Consider the following 22,301-nt stretch of genomic DNA (forward strand, 5'->3'; position numbering starts at 1 on the left):
AGATGGATGGATGGTGTTTGTGAACTAAAAATAAAAAATGTGGGATACTGTTTGTCTGTGATTTGGAGAGCCCAGCGCGTGCTTCCAATGCAGGGAAAACTAATTCTATTGCAGAGACCTACCTTGGCACTTGTGCAGGTGAAGCCAAAGGGAAGATATGCTTCATCATATTTTCTAGTCTTTGGCTTGGAAGGAGGTTGGTTTGGAAACATATTTGGCGATGCTTCATCTCCTGCTTTGCGTTTGTGTGGGAGCCTCGTCAAAAATCTGTTCATTATGCTAGCAGTGTCCAAGCATTCTTTTTTTTTTCTCTTTTCATACTGCGCCCCCCCCTGCAATAGCTCTGCGCCTCCTCAGGGGGCGGGCCCCACACCTTGGGAACCTCTGCTTTGGCCAATTCGGTTCAAGCTACTACCAATGAGCAGGACATTATTCTGGGTCAAGCAAAGGTCTGCAGGAAAGAAATCTGTGAACGTCTGGTCCAAGGCAAAAGTGCCATGAGAGCCATGAGGGAAGCAAACAAAATAAAATGATGGCTCAGACGTGTGTTGTTTTGCAAAGAACTAACCTCCCTGTGTTTTACAGAAAAAAGTAGCTAAGGCCATTTTTCTCTCTGTTCTGGATTATGGCGATATGATTTATGGGCATGCCTCTGCAGCTGCTCTTAAGGCCCTCGATGCTGTTTATCCTTCTGCCCTCGGGCCCCGGCTTACAGTCATCATCACTGCATCTCAGATGGAAAAGCTGAATGGTGTTTTCTGTTTAAAGACGTGATGATTGTTTACCATTCTATATTACCTTTATGATAGAACAACTGCGGGTCCACTCACTGGTGCCCACCAAGAGGATGCTCTTGTAGCTCTCAGAGAATTAAATAACATTTCACCTTCTAGTCATATCTGACTACCTGAAATAATCCTTTTTTTTTTTTTTTTTTTTCTTTAAATGACATCAGAAACAGCAGTATGCGACATTACGTGATGGCAGAGCTTCAGTTCATCCTTTGTCCTTTTACCTGAAATAATCCTACTCAGAAATCTGATACCATCAGGCCTCCGTAGACTAGTGCTTTACACGTTCACCTGACAAGCAAGAGCTCACAGATGGATTTGTGACCCCACCCCCCAAACCCATTCCTGGTAATGGGATTAGCTTTGCCATGGTTTTGTAATGTGTGCAACTATAGCTATGTCTTGCGAACAGATGTGTGTTGCAGGCCAAGTGATGAAATCCTCAATCATCAGTCCACCTTAATAAAATAAAGAAATATATTAACAAAATGACAGGCAAAATGTTAAATCAACAGATGATGCAGGTCTTTCCACAGGTGAGTCATGGTGACATCACAGTCGTCATCATCATAGCTACTGTGGTAATAGATTTATTCAGCATCTCTAACCATATCCAGGTTGTTATTCTGTGCCTCACTTTCTGATAATTTGTAAGTTTCCTTCTCCTATTAAGGTGCTTCCACTCACCTCCTTCACATTCACAGTGAACATAATAACAGGTGGGAGGAAACCTCTGAGAGTCTCTGTCACCCCACTTTGTTCCTCCTGGGTGAGTGTTTCTTCTGCAGCCCTCAAAGAACGAATAATGAAAAGAATGCCAGAGGAAAAGCTTTCAGGAAAGACTCCAGTCCTCCATCTCTGGACTCGGCACTCTCCACCCACAACCAATTTTCTGTCCCTCAGCTCATTACTCATTTCCACCCTTTCCTTCAACACCTTCCCGGCAGCTCTCGGAGGATCTGCCAGGCAGAGAGACTCACTGGAGAGTCTGCAAAGTGAAACCTGGATGCTGCCGTCAATCACAGCTCTCCTAATTAAGCCACAGGCTGCTGATTTACTCAAGTGACTCACAAAGACCATATTTAAGACTAAGTGAAAGACTCTGTATCAGACTATAAAAGCAGCGTCACGCAGGAGTGAACTACGTGTAATTAGCAATTTAAACACATTTCCAGAGCATGCTGGTATTTCAGAGACCATTTCACTTCTGACTCTTTTCTCTTTCTGTGCTCTGAACAAAAGGATCGACAAAATATTTGCAAGAAAAGAAACGATTACTGGCTGTTGCTGGAATGCAGGTGGGCACGTTACAGAAACCAAAACCACAGTGAGGCAACAAACTAAACCATAAACCCTCAGAAACACAATGACAAGTAAAGATTTCATCACATATTAAAGACTACATTCAGGACTGAAGACGCACTTCAGAGGATGTGACAGCATTATTTCTGAAAGTTAGCATCACACAGTGACCGAGTTTTCGCCCCTCTACATGAACTTTAATAACAATTAAAGTAAATCTTTGACTAAAAACACACAAATAACCTCCGTGGTGGAAGCATTGCAGTCTCGAGAGGAAAACCCTTCACGGAAATATGTAGAAATGTCTGGAAGGTCTCCTGAACACAGCGCTGAGCCCAGCAGTGAGCAGAGATTAGACTGAAATTTACAGAATTAGGCCTAAAGACAAGACTCAGGTCTAAATGTAACACTAAGGACTAGATGATCTATGTGAGGCCCTCAGCGACCCCAACCTCTCATTTCCAAAACAAAAGACATTTCGTTGTGTGTTAGTTTCAAGGTTTATTTTTTATTAGCAGCCAAAAATCCAATAATCTGACAGGACTAATCCTGATTAGGTTGGAATTTACTGATGATTATTTAGGCCAGAATAACACATAAAGACTTGGCTAAAATCTTTAGACTGGATTAAACATGTAAGAATGAAAATCAGACTAAAGACCAAGTTTGAGACCGAGAACTAATTTTAACATGAATCAGATTAAAAACCTAAGAGTAGATTAAGATCTCAAACTGGATGTCTGCTGCACACTTTAGTTTCACTCCTGTGTTTGTAGATTTTCTCTGTGTGTGATGTACAGTGGGGCAAAAAAGTATTTAGTCAGCCACCGATTGTGCAAGTTCCCCCACTTAAAATGATGACAGAGGTCAGTAATTTGCACCAGAGGTACACTTCAACTGTGAGAGACAGAATGTGAAAAAAAAATCCATGAATCCACATGGTAGGATTTGTAAAGAATTTATTCGTAAATTAGGGTGGAAAATAAGTATTTGGTCACCTCAAACAAGGAAAATCTCTGGCTCTCACAGACCTGTAACGTCTTCTGTAAGAAGCATTTCTGTCCCCCACTCGTTACCTGTATGAATGGCACCTGTTTGAACTCATCATCTGTATAAAAGACACCTGTCCACAGCCTCAAACAGTCAGACTCCAAACTCCGCCATGGCCAAGACCAAAGAGCTTTCGAAGGACACCAGGAAAAGTATTGTAGACCTGCACCAGACTGGGAAGAGTGAATCTACAATAGGCAAGCAGCTTGGTGTGAAAAAATCAACTGTGGGAGCAATCATCAGAAAATGGAAGACACACAAGACCACTGATAATCTCCCTCGATCTGGGGCTCCACGCAAGATCTCATCCCGTGGGGTCAAAATGATCATGAGAACGGTGAGCAAAGATCCCAGAACCACACGGGGGGACCTGGTGAATGACCTGCAGAGAGCTGGGACCAAAGTAACAAAGGTCACCATCAGTAACACACTACAACGGCAGGGAATCAAATCCCGCAGTGCCAGACGTGTTCCGCTGCTGAAGCCAGTGCATGTCCAGGCCCGTCTGAAGTTTGCCAGAGAGCACATGGATGATACAGCAGAGGATTGGGAGAATGTCATGTGGTCAGATGAAACCAAAGTAGAACTTTTTGGTATAAACTCAACTCGTCGTGTTTGGAGGAAGAAGAATACTGAGTTGCATCCCAAGAACACCATACCTACTGTGAAGCATGGGGGTGGAAACATCATGCTATGGGGCTGTTTTTCTGCCAAGGGGACAGGACGACTGATCCGTGTTAAGGACAGAATGAATGGGGCCATGTATCGTGAGATTTTGAGCCAAAACCTCCTTCCATCAGTGAGAACTTTGGAGATGAAACGAGGCTGGGTCTTCCAACATGACAATGATCCAAAACACACCGCCCGGGCAACAAAGGAGTGGCTCCGTAAGAAGCATTTGAAAGTCCTGGAGTGGCCTAGCCAGTCTCCAGACCTCAACCCCATAGAAAATCTGTGGCGGGAGTTGAAAGTCCGTGTTGCTCGGCGACAGCCCCAAAACATCACTGCTCTCGAGAAGATCTGCATGGAGGAATGGGCCAAAATACCAGCTACTGTGTGTGCAAACCTGGTAAAGACCTATAGTAAACGTTTGACCTCTGTTATTGCCAACAAAGGTTATGTTACAAAGTATTAAGTTGTATTTTTGTTATTGACCAAATACTTATTTTCCACCCTGATTTACGAATAAATTCTTTACAAATCCTACCATGTGGATTCATGGATTTTTTTTTTTTCACATTCTGTCTCTCACAGTTGAAGTGTACCTCTGGTGCAAATTACTGACCTCTGTCATCATTTTAGGTGGGGGAACTTGCACAATCGGTGGCTGACTAAATACTTTTTTGCCCCACTGTAACAGTCATTGTAAAATTTGTATTATTATTATTACTATCATTATTATCATTATTTCTTAGTAATATTTTTGTTGTTGTTGTTGTTGTTCTTATTATTATTATTATCATTATGTAGTTAAAGACTGGCTCCTCTGATGACCACAGCTCTGAGTTTTGAACCTGTCTCCTAAATCCAGGCTTTCCAGGCACATAAACACAGGCTGAACCTCGTACTGGGAGAAACTTCGGAGTCTTTTCAGTCTCACCTGTTCTTCCTCCTGACTTCTATTATAAGTTTTAAGCTGAAAAGCCAACACATCCCCTCCTGCCCGTCATGCATGACTGAGACAAACAGTGCAAGAGAAAATCTTTTGTTCAGTGTCACATGAAAGAAAAATATAGCTGGAAGCCAGAACTACAGGAGCACAATTTCTATAAACCCATCAGAAGCAGGATGTAATTAAGCGAGCAGCAGATGAACTTTCCTGTGAGAAACCTTTTAAAGCTTCTTTGTAGTCACGCTGACGTTCGTAGCAATCTGCACAGACTGCTGCCATGTTCAAATCATTTTTAAGATTCATGACTCAAGGCTGCGCGCCACATCAAGCCATTTACCTGCACCCTTGAAATCCTGCTCATTAGCTGAAAGTGCACAAACACTGTTTGAGTTTTTAACTTTGAGTTGTCACCTTGTTCAAGGTTTGGAGAGGACTGTAGTCTCTGATGTGACAGCTTTGTAGCACTGATCATCATCCCTCATAGCCACTAAAAAAACATAACTATTGATTCAATTCAATTTTATTTTCAATTTTATATATAGCACCAATAAAAACAGTCACCTCAAGGTGTTTTAATACTGTTAGGTAAAGACCCTACAGGATTACAGAAAAATCCCAACAATCACATGACCCCATGTGAGGAAGTACTTTGGCAACAACATGAATGAAAAACTCCCTTTTGACAGGAAGAAACGCGTTAATGCAGCATTAACATGGTCATCACGATTAAAATTTTTAACGCTCTCAACCCATCTGGAGCGCAGAATGAACAAACTTTGCACAAACTGCCCGATATGCATTGACAGAGACATTTCAGGGATTTTGACTCAGTAGCGTCGGATTAACAATTAACCCTCCACATGGGTTAATTGTTAATCGCGTTAGTTAGCACTGACAGCACTAAAAGAAATATAAAGTCGCCAATTTGGGATTTCTTGGGCTTTAAACCAGATGAAAGAGGTAAACCTAAGGATGTAACCAAAGCGGTGTGCCGCTTGTGCAGACGTATAGTGCGAGCAAAGTACTCAAACGCGACTAATTTGCATGAGCATGTACGTGTCCACCATCCGGCTGATATGCGGCGATCACTAGCTTCTGCAGCTCCATCAACAAGCATTTGGGCGCACTCTGAGGAGGGTGCATTTGCTCACAGATGAAAGAGGGTGCTGTTAAAACAGCGCTATTATTATTTTTTTCTGTTGACTGCTTCTATTAGCTCCATCATTATTAGCAAACTTACTGATGGGCAAATAAATCTCCCCTGTAAAAAGGATAGTCAATATATTCGTCCAATCGCCCAACCCTAATTCATCCAGGTGTCCATCATCAAGCTAAGTAACCAGGTAATCCTCAAACATCTCACCAAACCTGGACACCCATCTTCAGTACCTCCCCAAGAGGCTTCCAGCTCTTCTGAAAGAGGACGGCAACTTCTGCCAAATACTTTCAAGTCATTCAGATGCACAGTCACCTCTACTGAGGCTCCGTGTTGGAAGCTTGATGGTTTCTGAACTCTGCAAGCTTTACCTTTAAGTGTGAAGTCATGGCTCCTGTTTCTTTTTCCTCTGCTTTTGTGCAAGTTGGGCCCAGTTGAGGACTGACTTTCAGTTCCACCTCCTCTCAGGGTCCAAACTGGACATATTCTGTGACAGCTAGCATTGTAATTTTCACGCTCAGGTCCTGTCTTTGAATAAACTCAGTGTTTCTGGTCATCAGCCTCTAGCAGGGCTGGAGGATTGATCAGATTATAATTTGGCTTTTAGAGATGATGGAAACAAGGCAAGCTCATTTAATTTTGTCTAATAAACCAAACACTCCCGTTGCCCCTCCCTAAAAGTCATTCACTGTTGGTTTAGCTTGAGCTAAAAGTCACTAAAAGAGAGATTTTAGTGAACAAAATCAGTGCAGAGAAAATAATAAAGGTTTGGAAGATCATTAAGAACTGCACATGACTCTGTCTCTGGATCTCAAAGCGTTTCTCACTGGTCCACCTTCAGCTGTGTGCGACCGAGATGTTTGATCCCCAGGTTAAGATGTGATGCTTTAATGCAAAAAGACTCTGAAACACACTGCAGAGCTCAGACACACGAACACAGCACGAAGGAAAGCCGTGTGAGCACGTGCAGTGTTAGTGGGTATAGATATTTGTTCTGCTGCGTGTCAGACAGCATGTTTGCGTTTCTGTACATTACAACTTTGTCAGGCTTAAACACACGGCCTGTGTGTGGCCGCACAGCATTGTGTGTGTATGTGTGATGTGGAGGCTTTGCTAGCTTTGCTGGCACTACAGAGACATCCTCAATGGAAAGGAGAACAAAGACAAAGGCTCTTAATGAGCTCTGCCACTGCCGAGACCTAAACTAGGCCAGCCAACGGGCTGTGTGCACGCGTGTGTGTGTGGCAGTGGGATGTGAACGAGCCACGGGCGTTATCCAGGTGACTGAGAACGCAGCAGCTCTGCAGCGAGCGAGCGTTTCATGTGAGCGGCTCGTTTGTTGTGCTAAAATTCCCAAAGAAGCATCTCGGAAAGCCGTCAGAGGCTCGTCTGTTGGCGCACCGCTGGAGCGCTCGCGATGGACACTTTAAAAGGATTAAAATCATTTTTAGGTTCCTCTGCAGAAAACCAAACAGCTAAACAAACACGCCGCCCTCCCTTTGTAAAATCACAAAGTCAGAGCTGACAAAGTTTGGAACACAGCCCCGGGTGAACCTCAGTGTGGCTGCAGGTTTATTTGGACTGAGAGTTTTTGGGTTTTGCAGATTTCAGTGAAACATGGCAGAGGAAGGGACGCCTGACGCCCACAGCCATCAGTGTGATGGCTGTGGGGGTCTGTAGGCAGCCTGGGGTACAGTGCTCTGCTGTATGAACTGTGTTTCATATACACCTGACCTGGATGTGATGAAGTCACATGTCGAATACATGCTGTGAAGCTATGCTACAGCTAGCTGTCTGTTATTATAGGAACTAAATGGAAGTAAAGCATCTTTACTCTGAGCCTTTACACGAGATTTACCGATTGATAAAATCAACACTCTTTGACTTCATGTATTTACAGCTAACTACCATCTGGATTTTAAAAATCATTAACTGAGTCCAGTCTGGGGGTCCATAAACACCAATCCCACTTTTGTCAACAGCCCAGCTCACACTCCACCCAACCCCAGGCCCTCTGGGGCAGTGGGCTCACTGAGCAGCAGATCCATGTTATTCAGTAGGTGTCCAACCAAGCCTCATGGACCCAAAACCAGGCGCTCGCCTTCAAAGTTTGATGAACACATGGTTGGATGGACGGACAGATAGATGGTGGGATGGTTATCAATATCGGCCCTAAAACTCCAGCATCAATAATGAAATAATAGTTTGGTGAAATAAGAGTAATCTTAAAAAAATAGCACAAACATGAGTCGATCTGAACCAGCAGCTGGCCCAGGTTAAAGGTCACCCACTAATCAACATGATTGCAGCAATTTTGTCAAACAATCAGTAATAACTCCCTCAAACCTGACTGCACAGACACGATCCCATTGTCATTAGATTCAGGGTGGCTCGTGCTGCTGAGAATTTCACTACATCTACTGTCCATCACACATAAACAGCCAGAAAAACAACTCTGCCCAGGATGCAGAACCTGCAGAGATTGAGGGATCAGTGATGCTTCCCTGACAATCCAGAGGAGCATGAAGAATCCAGCCAATTCAAATTATACTGATGAAAAACAGCAGGGCTCGCACTGCAGACACAGTGTAACTCATCCATTCCCCATTCCTGTCAAATCTCTTCATACTCTGGTGATGATGTCTGAGCGTCTCCTGAATAAACACACTTCCTGTCACATCAGACTTCAGGCTGCTCCCCTGCACTCTCTCACGTCTTTACCTGCTGTTTGCAAGTGCTCACTGAGTAAAACTTTCTCTACTTTCTGTCTGCGTTTCAGGCCAACAGACGACCTCAGCGTGTGAAGAGAAGACCTGACATAAAAACACCAGCAAGCTGCTGTGCTCCATCGGCGGCAGCAGGAGGCTTTATTAGCTCTGGACAGGGCCCAGCATGGGAGGCTTACCCTCAGTCAGGCCCATGTGGATGCTCCAGTAGTTCTGCAGGCACTGCAGCTCCTTCTTCATGCCTCTCTTGCAGCGGCAGTCGTAGAGCGGCGAGTCCTGCAGCACCTCCAGCGCCCCCTGGCACTCCTTGGAGGCCAGCATGGCGCTGCGCTCCTTGTCCCCGCCCGACAGGCACTGGCGCATGATCCGGTAACGCGAGCTGCACTGGCTGTTCTGGTTGCACAGCTCGGAGGCTCGGACACAGTCTAGAGGTTCCCTCCAGCCGGGGGTGCTGAGCTCCGAGTCACAAACGCACACATCTGCAGGAAAACAGGGAGAAGGCGGGAGTTAGACACAGAGGTGTTAGCTTCACTCACTTCCTGTTTACTTTTGTGATCATTTTATCTATTTGCAGTCATTTTGTGTCTCATTAGAGTCACCGTGTGTCTCTGCTCTGCTTTTTGTTAAATTTTTGTGTGTGCGTATGGTCTTTTTAAATATTTTTCCAATATTTTTGTCTCTTTGTAGTTTTTGGCGCCTGTTTACTGTCACTTATTGCTTCTTTGTGATCTTTTTCCACCTCTTTAACATAGCAAACTAATCAGTTCAAACAGAGCTCGTTTAAAACTAAATGTCAAAATATTAATGGGACTGTTGGTCAGATAAATGTGCGTCTCTGCAGACTCAGGCAGGCTTTTCCTCTGGTGCAGGTGGAGGTGTGTCTGTATGCTATGCCTCAGTTTCTCAGCTGTGACTCAGGATTGCAGATTGAAGGCTCAGTGATGGATCTCGGATCGAGATGAGGTGATCTCCTGATAAGAAGCTGAGGATAAAGCCAGCACGTGTTCATAGAGCATCATATCATATATGTCTTCCTGTTGTAGGTTATTGTTGTTCCAGCGGCCATTAGCTGTGACAGAAACATATGAAACTGAAATAGGAAACATTAGAAGGCATTGCGCGGATGTCCTCAAGAAAATATCCCACACTAATCCGGCTCGACATCTCCTCCAGGGCGCACAGACTCAGCTCCATCTGTGTCGAGCGTGGCCTTTGTCAGGCAGTTCAACAGCTTCCATCCAGCAGAGACAATAACATGCGGGTGAATCCAATTAAGCGAGCATCACAGGGACCAGATAAATGAATGTTTACCTGTCGGCAGCCACAGATAGCAGGTGTGTGCATTTCGTGGGATTTCGAGGGTTTTCAGAAACAGGAAGTGTGTGTGTGAGCTGCTGGAGTCATTATTTTAGAGACATAACATGCTGAACGCCAACAAACAACACGATCTGATGGTTAACCGGCACAAAACCAGGCAGGAGGGTAAAAGTAAACTATTACATTACATGCCGCTGACATTTCACAGTCCCAAAAATTACCTATGATAACCAGAAGCATAATCATATAATAACTCTGTGAATGAATATAAAGGCTGTGTTATAGAGAGGAAACACGATGTGGAACAAACACACATTCAGATCTTTGTCCTTCAGTACGCAAAGCACCATAGTCCTTCTTCGAAATTAAAAATGTAAAGCGCTGTAGTTCTCCTTCAAAATAAAAGTGCAAAGAGCTGCGGTTCTTCAAAATAAAAGTGCAAAGAGCTGTAGTTCTCCTTCAAAGTAAAAGTGAAAGTGCTGCAGCACGCTCCTCCTTCCATTTTCCTCGTCCCTGGTACAGCTCCTGAAACCTCACATGTGGACCAGAAGCCGGGGATCATGGCTTTCACAGCGAGTAATCCAGACTATGAATGGTTGACCTCATGCTGTGGACAGATCATCTCACCCATTCTCTCGGCTGAAGTTTGATTCGTTTGGCATCTTCTTTGTGCCTTCTGCCCATTGAGGGACCTCAAAGTGAACTTTCATTTAGGAAGATTTTCACCCTTATCCTCCATCTTCTCTGTGTTCATACGAGCCTAACCACAGCTCTGCAGGTAACGACTGATATACCTCAACCTGCCTGCAGCTGTTTCTTACAGGTGAGCTGTCTGTTACAGCCAGGTGGACCGTTAACCCGTTACTCTCAACTAACCATAAACCTAAACTCTTTGTAATCCGTGTGAAAACATTCATGAACGAGGCTGTTACTGTGGGTTCATCCACATCTTTATATGCTTTCTATGGTCTGCAGTGAATACTGATGTCCCACACAGGCTGTGGTCCCTGAAGTCCTCCTTAATCCTCACAATCACTCGAGGAGGCTCTTCCTGTCCACCTGGTCTAAGGAGAGCACTGTGGAACATAGCCACCTCAGAACCGGAGCTAGTGGAGCTGCTGGAGCTGGTGGACAATGCTACACCTTTAAGCTGACTGGACGGGGACTGACGTCTGAGACCTGAGCTGGCCTTCACTGAGTCTCCTATGATGAGTAACTGATGGAAGCTGTGGGACACTCTGCAGGCTCCCCTCATCTCACAATTTATCAGCACCTGACGCGATGCTTGCAGGGGACATCTGCACATTGTATCTGTAAAAAATAACCTGGGTGACTCTCCAGACTTTCCTGTGGTTAGTGCTAGGTCAGTAGGGCACCAGGCGCCCCCTGCTGGAACAGTGGGACAAAATCGTGTGCTGCTCTCATGAAATGTGCATTTACACTCTGCAGAGACACAAAAAAAAAAGGTGGCACGAAAAAACACGGCTCCACACTCTGTTTGTTCCACTGCAGACAGAAATGCTCCAGCACCACGAGCTTGTGTCACCCACCCCACAGCTCCACCTCAACAAGCTGCAACACATCAGACCAGCGCTCAGAACCAGGGGCAGAGGAACAGCTCCCACAGGTGAGGGCCACACAAAGAGCTAATTACTGGACCTCGGGGTAACGATGTGACCTTTCAGGGGTACGTGGATGTTTGTGCAGCAGTAAAAAGTTCAGATTAAAATATTCAGGATCAGAACAAAGGTTCCCGAGACCTGCTGTCCTCAGTCCTGGTATCAAGCACGGTAACAGCATATTTTAGTAGAAGCTCACAGTAAGGCAGAGGTGTAGAAGTAGTCAAACCCCTGGGAGTACAAATAACTACACCCTGTCAGGGATAAAATGGCAGTACCTCAGAGAGTACTGCACCTGAAGATACTTCATTTACTGAATGTAACAAAGATGCTCTTTATGGCTCTGATGAACAATAAACACTGAATAGAAACATAATAGAAATCCAAACAGAATGTACAGCAGAGTACACACAGTACTCTGTACACCAAGTACTCTGTAAACACAGTAATCTGCACATACAGTACTCTGTACTATTCTAACACGTCACGGCTGGTACATGGGTCTGAGGGTAAGGGCGCGCGCTGTTTGTCTGCGGAGATTTAAAAGTTAACTTCATGCACTGCAACATTTTCACTTGTAATGGAGTATCTCTGTGAGTATCCGAGTACTCCTGCTGACGGTTACTCGGTGTTTCAGAGCACGAGAGCATCTTTAGACACAGCTGACTGACAGAGGTGCAAACCGAGCCTCTGCCCTCACCTGTGCGCGTGCACGCGGGCAGCGGAGGTGTACTCACCGAGCACGAGCAGCAGGCAGACGACGCCGATTAGGATCATGTCGCGTGCTGCTGTAATCCCACAGGAAGTCATGGTTCTCTCGCTCTGAGCGTCGGGGTCTCTCACTCTCTCTCTCCGCACATCGCGCGGACTGCCACCGACATAGTGGCGCGAGCACGAACCCCGGACACGGTGGGATCCCCCCTCCCACCCCGCCGTCCTGGGCTCACAGCAGCCCCGGCAGGGACGCAGAAGAAGACGAAGAAGAGTGGGAGTCCGGGCAGGAGCGCATGCTCCGGAGCGGCTCTCCCGGAGATGGAGCTCTGTCCTCGGTGAAGAACATCAGCTGCCCCCGATCACTCCGCAGCTGTACTCCAACTTTCCGGGCTCAATGTGACTCTGTCCGCTACTCTTCCTCCTCTTTGTCACACACACACACACAGACACACACCGGAGCTGCCCGGTGCGTAACGGCACGCGCGTCTCCCGCCGGTTAGAATCTACTCCAGTAGCAGCCTCGTGCGTCTTTCAGCAAGCCCAGCGCGTGCGAGCACTGAGGAAAACCTCGAAACCTCCTTCTCCTCCTCCTCACCCCCTCCTCACCCGAAACTCAGACTCTCTTTCGCTCTCTCTCTCTCCCTTTCTCCGGGCGTCAAACAAGCGCCACGCACGCGCGTTTACTCCTTACGTTGACCCGGAGTGTGACCTCAGAGCAACGTCATCTGACTGAAAGACACGATCTGCTATTACTGTAATGACTGTTTATTTATTTATCTTTTATTATTGAAAATGTCCCAGATATTTTATATTTTAATCATACATTTTATTTATATTCATTTTTTATTTACATATGAATGTATAGTTTTAGTGTAATAATTTTTGTTATTTTACATTTTAATTATTGTCATTATTAATTATTAATTTATTTTTATTCTTCGTTTTATTATTTACCTTTTTGTGCTGTAGTTATATTTTTCCTTATTTCCCTTTTTTAAACTTATATTAAATTAAATTAAACTTAGAATCACATAACTATAATTAATTTTTTATTATAATTTTCATCTTACAGTTTTTGCCCACTGCTTGAACACATTTTGCAAAACTCCGCTCTCTGTGCCAAAACTGTACACACAAGTACACATGACACAACACTGGGAAATATACCATTCACATCTGTGCCAAATTGAAACTCTACTCCCAAAACCTAAACTCTGCTGTCAAAACCTGACATTCCTTTGTCAAAATGTAACTCTGTTGACAAAATGACACATACTTGCATCATATGCAAACACTGACAGATCAGGGGGAACACACTAGTCTTCTTCATATAAAACACTGCAGTCCTTGATTTCCATTGTTTATTCAGAAGGCACATTTACAGGAGACACATTTCCAAACAACCAAAAACGCAAATAGACCTACCCAATATTGTACATTGCAGTACCATGAATTCAGATAAAGCAAAAAAAAACAACAACAACACAATAATACTGCAATAGAAAAAACACTATACTGTAAACACAAAAAACCATGACAATTGTGCATAAGTGGGCTCATGGATCCCGCCGTCTGTTGGGGTCTGGCCACAGGACCTCATCAACATCGCAAGCAATGTCCTCTCCCGCTAGGCACCGGGGAAAATATCCTCTTGCATGTCGAAACCATCCATGGATTGCTGTCACCTGAATGTCGCCGCAGGCCTGTTCCATTGCCTGCAGAAGAGGCATGCGGGCATGTAGTTGGCGGTCATATACTCGCCATCTCCAAGCCGAAAAAAATTCCTCTATAGGGTTCAAAAATGGTGAGTAAGGGGGCAAGTATACCACTTCAAATTGATTGTGGTTGGAGAACCAGGCCTGGACCAGAGCAGCCCGATGGAAACTGACATTATCCCATATCACCACAAACCTGGGCTGATCTGGTCTGTTCTGTACAACTATATCATGGAGAGCATTTAGAAATGTGAGTATGTGTTGGCTATTGTATGGACCTAGTATTGCATGATGGTGCAGAAGCCCTCGAAGGCATATGGCGGCACATAATGTGATGTTTCCCCCGCGCTGCCCTGGGACGTGCACAATTGCCCTTTGGCCAATTACATTACGACCCCGTCGTCTTGTTTTGCTCAGGTCGAATCCAGCTTCATCAATGAAAATGTATTCATGAGGCTGTGCAGCTCCATCCATGGCCAAGATTCTCTGAAAAAAAGGGGAACATATCACTGTACTACAGTGCTACACATACAGCACCCTCACCCCATCACACAGGTACCTGTGTAGCTCTCAGAATAGATCCATGTGGTACTGATATGGTACATATTCAGCTGCTACTGGACTTCACCAATACTCTATTGTAAATGTAAGGGACAGTTACACGTACCCGTACATATTCAGCTCGAAGTCCTTTGACCCTGTCACTGTTCCTCTCGAATGGGACTCTGTAGAGCTGCTTCATGGTGATGCTGTGTTTACCCAAGATGCGTCTGATGGTGGTGATGCTCACATGGTCTATGTTGCTGAACACTCGCCTGTCTGCAAGTATTTTCCGTCGTAGCTGGTGGAGACGGATAGCATTGTCTGCCCTCACTAGGTCCACAACGGCAAGTTCCTGCTGTTGTGTGAACAGGCGTTGCCGTCCTCCCCCAGAAGGTCTTCGAGTCATTCTGGAGAAATACAACCACATATTGTCATCGGTTTGCTTATTTTTCTTACAGTACTTTACTGTATGTACTGTGTCATCCACTGTACAACACTGTACTTCAATATAAGGAATCAGCCACTTTGGCTGCAAAAGGAGCATTAGCACCCCGTACACTTGATATGGTAATGTGATATACTGTAGAACAGTGCTATAAAACCATCTGAGTAGAGCAGAAGGTATGGAGGTGAAGACATACCTGTTTTCTAGTCGGAATGTTCGTATTACAGATGCCACTGTGAAGCGGCTTAGATGTGGGTGGACTCTCTGCCCAGCTTCCCTCATAGTCAGGCCATGGTTGATGACATGGTCCACCAAAGTTGCTCTTATTTCATCAGAAATATGGGTCCGTGCATGGCCTCTTCGGCCTCCTCCTCCTCTTCTTCCTCCTCCTCTACCTCTTCCTCTTCCTCTTCCTCTTGCTCTCCCTCCATCCATGCTTGCAAAGTTCTTGAAATGGCTACGCTGAGGGCTTTTTGTAGTTGGCTAATTGGTGTTCGGTTTTGCAAGTAAGTTCCTTCAGGTGTGTATTTGAGTGGTTGCAATTACCCGATGTGTTTTGTATTTTGGATACATGTGTTTTCCGAATGGCACCCTGAAATTTCATTTTGTGAGCGAAGTGTCTTATGTATGAAATGGAGTGTAGCATGCAGGACCATGTGTGTTGCATAAAGGAGTAGGTGTGTTGCATAATTGGACCTGGGGTGCAAAGCAGCACTTTTGTTTAAGGTAGGGGTACATGTGTTTGAGGTATGGTAACAAAAGCTTCAACTTGTGTTACTTTAGTCTAGGCATGGGTTCATGGTGTTCAAGCAACGGGCAAAAACTGTAACATTTTTTTTTATCTACCTTTATTATTTTAGAATATATCACATATATTTATTATGTCTTTTATTTCTAATTCCTCTCCAACTCCATAATGCTGTTGTAATTTTATTTCTTTTTCAGGATTCTTGTTCTAATTATTGCTTTTTAAAAAAAATCTTTTTAATCTGTGTATGTAATTATTTAATATTGTTTTAATATTTGGGTTTTTTAGGGGGAGTAATCAGATATAATTTATTTATATATATACATTTATTATTTTCTGAACTTTTGATTTAGAGAGTTATTTTTATGTGGTCTTGAAGCATTTAGTAAAATGTTTTACATATTATTTTTATTTTAATTATAGTTTTTATCCCAACAATCCATTTGCCTTAATTTTTTAAATAATCGTGTGTGTGTGTGTGTGTGTGTGTGTGAGGTGTGTGTGTGTGTGTGAGAGAGAGAGAGGTGTGTGAGGTGTGTGTGAGAGAGGTGTGTGGGTGTTTGTGTGTGAGGTGTGTGTGGGTGTGCGTGTGTGTGTGTGTGTGTGTGTGTGTGTGTGTGTGTGTGTGTGTGTGTGTGAGGTGTGCGTGTGTGTGAGGTGTGTGGGTGTGCGTGTGTGTGTTAGGTGTGTGGGTGTGTGTGAGGTGTGTGTGTGTGTGTGTGTGTGAGAGGTGTGTGCGTGTGTGTGTGTGTGAGAGAGAGGTGTGTGTGTGTGGTTGACTGATAGTTGCAGATTGTGGACTCTGTGTCTCAGCTCACAGACGTCGCTCTGATACTGGTTCAGGATGTGCTTCTGATTGTGGTCGAGCAACAGCACCACCACCACCACCAGCAGCACTCATCCTGCTGAGCAGTGAAGATGGATGGACAGTCGGCCTTTATCATCCCTGGCCGACACATTTAAATTCACCGCCTGTAGGTGCTCATGTCTCCCAGGAAGAAAAAAACAGAGAGGCTCAGAGCTCATGAAGAAGACTTTTGAATACACAGACTGAGTTCTCAGAGCGTGCACTGTGATCAGTCATATCAGCAGGAGCTGAAATACACTCCCAATGAGCAGCATCACAGGGCTCACTCCTAACTCCAGCTCATTGTTGATCTCAGATTATTTGGCTGTAGAAGCGTGAGGTCAGCATGACTTTAACAAACAACAAATGATAAAATGTGTTTTTGTGCTTCCAGAGATGAGGAAGTGTAACAAAGAAAACACAGGCAAACTTAAGAGTTCATTCTTACAAAAAGTCATTTTAATTTTACTTTCTGTAGACAAAATCAATTAAAAAACTATTTTCAGTCTAAACCCTGAGTACAGCCTGGAGGCTTCTGGCATCCAGATGTTATACACAGACAGATGTGGTCTCTGTGACATAAACAACAAAGCTTCTGGACTTGTGGCAACCACCATGTTGTTTTTCATTTGATTTGTTTTTTTTGGAGCCAGAAGTGACAAATGCTAAATATCACCTAACGCTGGGTCACTTAGGTCACTTGGTTAGACCAGACCAGGGGTCGGCAACCCTAGGCACGCGTGCCAACTATGGCATGCGAAGGGTTAATTGATGGCATGACCATAGCTGGACTGGCCATCGGGCATACCGGGCATTTGCTCGGTGGCCCAGTGACTTTTTTTTTCTTTGCAACGGTATAAACAATGAAAGGTGGTGGATTGGCCAGATCCTGGCCGGTGTGTAAAAATAACTCAGTTGTTTGGTGGTGGCTATGGCGGAGCTTCCACAGATTCAGTAAAATTAACAAGTGGTGGAGGCCAGCAGGTGGATGAGGGAGAGGGGAGGCAGGAGGAGGAGAGACCCGAGGCGGCCGCCGGTCCGAGTGTCAGGTGAACTGAACTTCAGGTAAGAAGTTATGACCTGCAGTCTATCTGGGTCAGATATAAACCAAGTTTAGGGGTAGTTTATTTTTGTTGTGCTGACGTTTTACAGTCAGTTAGAATAACTCGTACTGCGTACTAGCTAGCATGACGGAGTTCTTTTTCTAACTTCGCTCGGTATTTCACTATGGGAATCGCCTCGGCATGACCAACTACGGAAGCTCCAATGACACCACGTCTGTCTATGACAGACCTGTCGAGCCGTGCTCAGGGCTCCGCCCCCTCATACTAACACGGCCGACCAGTTCCTCCTAACTCATTCTCGCTTTCTTCCCGTGAGAAACTACTTTGAGCTCCCTCAGCGCATCCAGGCTAACTTGATTAGCTGCTTAACAGTTCTCAGGCGTCCCGTGTAGGAGTATGTCGCCGAACGCAGTTTTTCCGGTTCCAGTTTGGATCATGCTGAGTAAGTTCTTCGAAAGAAGTGTACTTAGAGTTGCACTGTGGAACAGCAACCGCGTCAGGCGAGCTGTCCCAGCGGTTCCTGGTTTTAGTTAGCGAGGTAGCCGACGTTGTGTGACTCGGGCTAACGCGTTACGGTCAGCTGTTCGTTCAGTGTCCGGCTAGCATTAACTTGTTAGCAGGCCACGAACCACATTAGCGTCTCACTAGCATTAGCTTGTTGGTCGACCTAGGGTTCGGTTAGCATTAAGTTGCTAACAATATTGGCTAGCGGAGTGCAGCTAACGTGTCACGACGAGCTGACTCCCGCCGCGACTAGATCGGATTTAACACCCGCTGCAAGTCCTAGCTACTTACGGGCTAACGTGTCGAGACGAGCCTGGTGTAGCCTAGTCTCACCCTCTTTCCGCTAACCATGTCTACGGCTCCTACTCCCGCCAAAAGGTCGGAGCCGAAGGCTAAAGAGGCTGCATCCCGCCCGTGCCCCGCATCATGCGGTGCCACCATCTCGGGCAGGGACCCTCATCCAATGTGCATCGTCTGTATGGGTGCCAAGCATGCTCAGGCTTCACTGGCGGACCCTCAGGGATGCCCACACTGTGCTTTGATGCCAGAGAAAGTCCTGGAAAGGAGGCTGAGAGTAGCAGTAATGAACAGTCAGGACCCCTGCCTGTCGGCTGCTACTGCTACGAGCGATATCCGTCATCCGCAAGCCTCCACAAGCTGGGCGGACATGATGGAAGAAGAGTCCCCGCTCATGCCCCCATTGTTCGAGGACCTCCTCGATCAAAACGTGGGCGAGCCGGGTGGCGAGGACGCGGAGGGCGATGCCGACTCCGACCTCCTCGACCTGGAGGACATGGATGAGGAACAGGAGGATGACTCTACCTTTCCTCCCCAGCAGTCCAGGCCACCGAGTGGGGCTGAAGTTGCACCCCTGGTGGACAGCAATTTGTACGAGGTCTGCAAACGGGCTGCTGCCAAGCTAGGCATCCCATGGCCAGCCGCCCAGGATGCCGAAGGGGCAGAACGCGACCTGTATGACAGCAAGAGGCTCCCACCAGCCTTGCCGCCATCGAAGCAGCTTCTGCCAGCAGTCCCAGCCTGCATGAAAGAAATGAGTCGCTATTGGTCAAGCCCTTTTAAAAGCAAGCTTCCGATCAAGGGCTGCTCTAAGCTTGAGATCCAGGGGATGGGTGAACTGGGGCTGACCGAACCCCCAGCAGTGGAGCCTTCAGTGGCGTATCACCTTCACCCTAACCGCAGGGCAATCTCAGCTTCTTCTAGCATTTCTTTGCCCAACAAGATAGATCGCCTCACGGCATCTATTTATCAAAGGATGTACAAATATGCTGCACAGTCAGTATGCTCGCTTAATGCAGTCACACTGCTATCAGCATATCAGGCAGAAATTCTGGAAGACATGGGCCGTCAGCTTGACTCGGGTTCCCCGAACCCAGCCCTCTGGGATGAAATCTGCGTGGTTAATGATCTCATTCTTCGCTCCTCCAGGGGAGCAGTCCAAGGGTGTGGCCGCGTTATGGGCCTTGCAGTCTCGGGTGAGAGAGCCTTGTGGCTAAACCTGTCAGGCCTAGGTGATGCTCAGAAGGCTGAGGTCATGGATGCAGCCTATGACCCAACCAAGGGTCTCTTTGGCCCAGCCCTGGAGAGAATGAGAGAAACAAGCACCCGCAGAAAGCAGGAGGGAGAAGCATTCAACCTCTGCTTACCCAGAAAACCTAACTCTCAGCCCCAGCAGGTGCCAAGAGCTGGCTTTGCAGCAACAGCAGCAGCTGTGAGAGGGAGACAGAGTGGGGTCAGAATGCAGAGAGGAGCAGGAGGCCAGCAGGGTGCCCACCAGGCCAAGGTAGAGAACCGAAGACCTTGGGGCAAGCATTCCTTTGCAGCAGTTGCTGCAAAGAACAAGCCGTCACACCCCGGAGAGGGGAAAAAGAAGCGGTCAGCCTAGCACACCTGCAGCATTCTGTGTCACCCCGCTTTTCTTCCCCAAAGAGAAGGAAGGTGTTAGAAGGGGTAACCAAATCACTCCAAAGTTCAGGGTCTCCGGAAGTTTCCAGTTCACCAGGAGCACCCTCTCAGTCTCCTCCTGCAGTTCAGGGAGGACAGACTTGTGGACAAATGGCGCAGTGTCACCAAACACTTCTAAGCACTCTGTCTGTGTCACCAAGCACTGCCCAGAGTCATCAGACACTTCACTGTGGTTTGGGGGTAACAAAAGAAATAAAATGTGCATTTCTGCAGCCAGGCAGTTTGCCAAGGGCAGAATGTCCCCCCAGTTTCAAAATAAAAACAAAAGAAAATCACTGCAATTTGTCGTTGTTCCCAGCGGGGGGAGCTCACGCTCTTCCCGAGGGGGAGAGCCCCAACTCCTTCCGGGAGACAGGGGTGACGTCACGCTACCGCTTCTTCAGAGGCCCGCTCGCAGCGCGGCTGGAGCAGTGGCGCACATGCGCAGTTCATCCCTGGGTCTTGTCAATCATTTCCCATGGTTACAGACTACAGTTTGCGGCAAAACCACCAAGATTCGGCGGAGTGTTAGCTTCAGTGGCCAGTCGCGATTCAGCGAATGTGCTGGAGGAGGAAATATCCTCCCTGTTACACAAACAGGCGATCGGAGCGGTTCCGAGCGAAGAAGCTCAGCGGGGCTTTTACTCCCGCTATTTCCTCATCCCGAAAAAGGATGGAACGTCGCTCCGTCCCATTCTGGATCTGCGTGTGTTAAACAAGCATTTGAGAAAGTACACGTTCAGAATGCTCACACACAAGACGCTTTGTCGCTCAATTCACACAGGCGATTGGTTTGTTACAATCGACCTATCAGACGCATATTTTCACATCGCCATTTATCCTCCACACAGGAAATATCTCAGGTTCGCTTATCAGAGCGTAGCGTACGAGTTTCAAACTATCCCATTCGGGCTATCCTTAGCTCCAAGGGTGTTCAGCAAATGTGTGGAGGCAGCGCTGTCTCCGTTAAGGAACAGCGGCATCAGAATATTCTCTTACATAGACGATTATCTAATATGCTCACGATCGCGCGAGCAGGCGATCAAAGACTCCGAGGTGGTAGTGAATCACCTGCAACTATGATGGGCAGAGCAGTGAATGGCGTTTGGTCACAGAGACTCGCTCTGAATCACATAAATGTGCTGGAGCTCCGCGCGGTGCTCCTAGCCTTACGGCATTTTCTGCCGTATCTCCGGGGTCAACATGTTTTAGTGAAAACAGACAACTCCACTGTAGTTGCTTATATCAACCGCCAGGGCGGCACCCGTTCCCGGCAGCTACACAGGTTAGCCAGGGAAATAATTATGTGGAGCAGCACTCGGCTCCTCTCAGTTCGGGCAACTCACGTGCCAGGAATTCTGAACAGGGGGGCGGACCTCCTGTCCAGAGGAAATCCACTGTTCGGAGAATGGAGGCTTCACCCACAGGTGGTGGAGCAGATTTGGCAGAGATACGGCCGGGCTGCCGTAGATCTCTTCGCCTCGCGAGAAAACACACAGTGCCCTCTGTTTTTCTCCCTGTCAGACGCACACGCGCCACTGGGCGTGGATGCACTGGCCCATCCATGGCCAAAAACTCTGCTGTATGCTTTCCCTCCCCTCAGCCTGATCTCCCCAACACTGATCAGAGTGAGGGATCGGGGGCTGTCTCTGATTTTAATAGCTCCACGGTGGCCATCCAAACACTGGATAGCAGAAATCATCCAGCTTCTGGTGGACGAGCCATGGCCACTCCCCATCCGCAGGGACCTTCTGTCTCAGGCGCGGGGGGAGATATACCATCCCCATCCAGACCAGGTTGCTCTCTGGGCCTGGCCCGTGAAAGGTAGAATTTGAAGGCAGCAGGCATGCCTCCGAAGGTTATTGAAACCATTCAGAATGCCAGAGCCTCCTCCACTCGTTCCATTTACAGCAGCAAATGGCGTGTTTTTGAAGAGTGGTGCCATGAAAAGCAGATTATCCCTTTTCAGTGTTCAGTGGTGGAGCTGTTGTGCTTTCTTCAAGACTTGCTGGACAAAAGGAAAGCTTTTTCCACTATAAAGGTCTATTTAGCAGCTATTTCAGCCTGCCACGTGGGGTTTGGTGATAAACCTGCTGGGCAGCACCCCTTGTATGTCGCTTCATGAGAGGGGCGCGTCGAACGCTCCCAGTTTCTAGACCACTGGTCCCTTTATGGAATCTGTCAGT

At 46.5% G+C, this 22,301-nt stretch overlaps 2 protein-coding genes and 1 pseudogene across 2 annotated transcripts in view; 1 reads left to right on the top strand and 2 right to left on the bottom strand.

The window, feature by feature from the left end:
• gfra2b (GDNF family receptor alpha 2b) overlaps positions 1–13,072 on the bottom strand; it is a 140,555-nt gene extending 127,483 nt beyond the window's left edge. The window contains exons 1-2 of the mRNA XM_040026810.1: positions 12,311–13,072; positions 8,817–9,116 (exon numbers count right to left, since the gene is read on the bottom strand). Coding sequence (XP_039882744.1) covers positions 8,817–9,116; positions 12,311–12,383 — 373 coding nt within the window. The 5' untranslated portion in view covers positions 12,384–13,072. The remainder of the gene's footprint in view (positions 1–8,816; positions 9,117–12,310) is intronic.
• On the top strand, positions 538–22,088 carry LOC120730417 (annotated as a pseudogene).
• LOC120730416 lies at positions 13,336–15,822 on the bottom strand. Its single transcript, XM_040026811.1, has 2 exons — positions 14,670–15,822; positions 13,336–14,488 (listed from the first exon to the last, which is right to left on the bottom strand). Exons 1-2 carry the CDS (start codon positions 15,423–15,425, stop codon positions 13,844–13,846), a joined length of 1,401 nt encoding a protein of 466 aa, XP_039882745.1. The 5' UTR covers positions 15,426–15,822; the 3' UTR covers positions 13,336–13,843.
• Positions 22,089–22,301: the final 213 nt, after the last annotated feature.

This window comes from Simochromis diagramma, unplaced genomic scaffold, assembly GCF_900408965.1.
Source record: "Simochromis diagramma unplaced genomic scaffold, fSimDia1.1 OVJJ01000293.1, whole genome shotgun sequence".
NCBI classification, from domain to species: domain Eukaryota; kingdom Metazoa; phylum Chordata; class Actinopteri; order Cichliformes; family Cichlidae; genus Simochromis; species Simochromis diagramma.

What these genes read in the sequence shown, in the direction of transcription:
- LOC120730416 (XM_040026811.1), bottom strand. Translation starts at nt 15,425, where the DNA reads ATGGATGGAGGGAGAGCAAGAGGAAGAGGAAGAGGAAGAGGTAGAGGA. An exon ending in TTCGAGCTGAATATGTACGG is followed by an intron (nt 14,489 to 14,669) that starts GTACGTGTAACT and finishes CCTTTTTTTCAG; the next exon opens with AGAATCTTGGCCATGGATGG.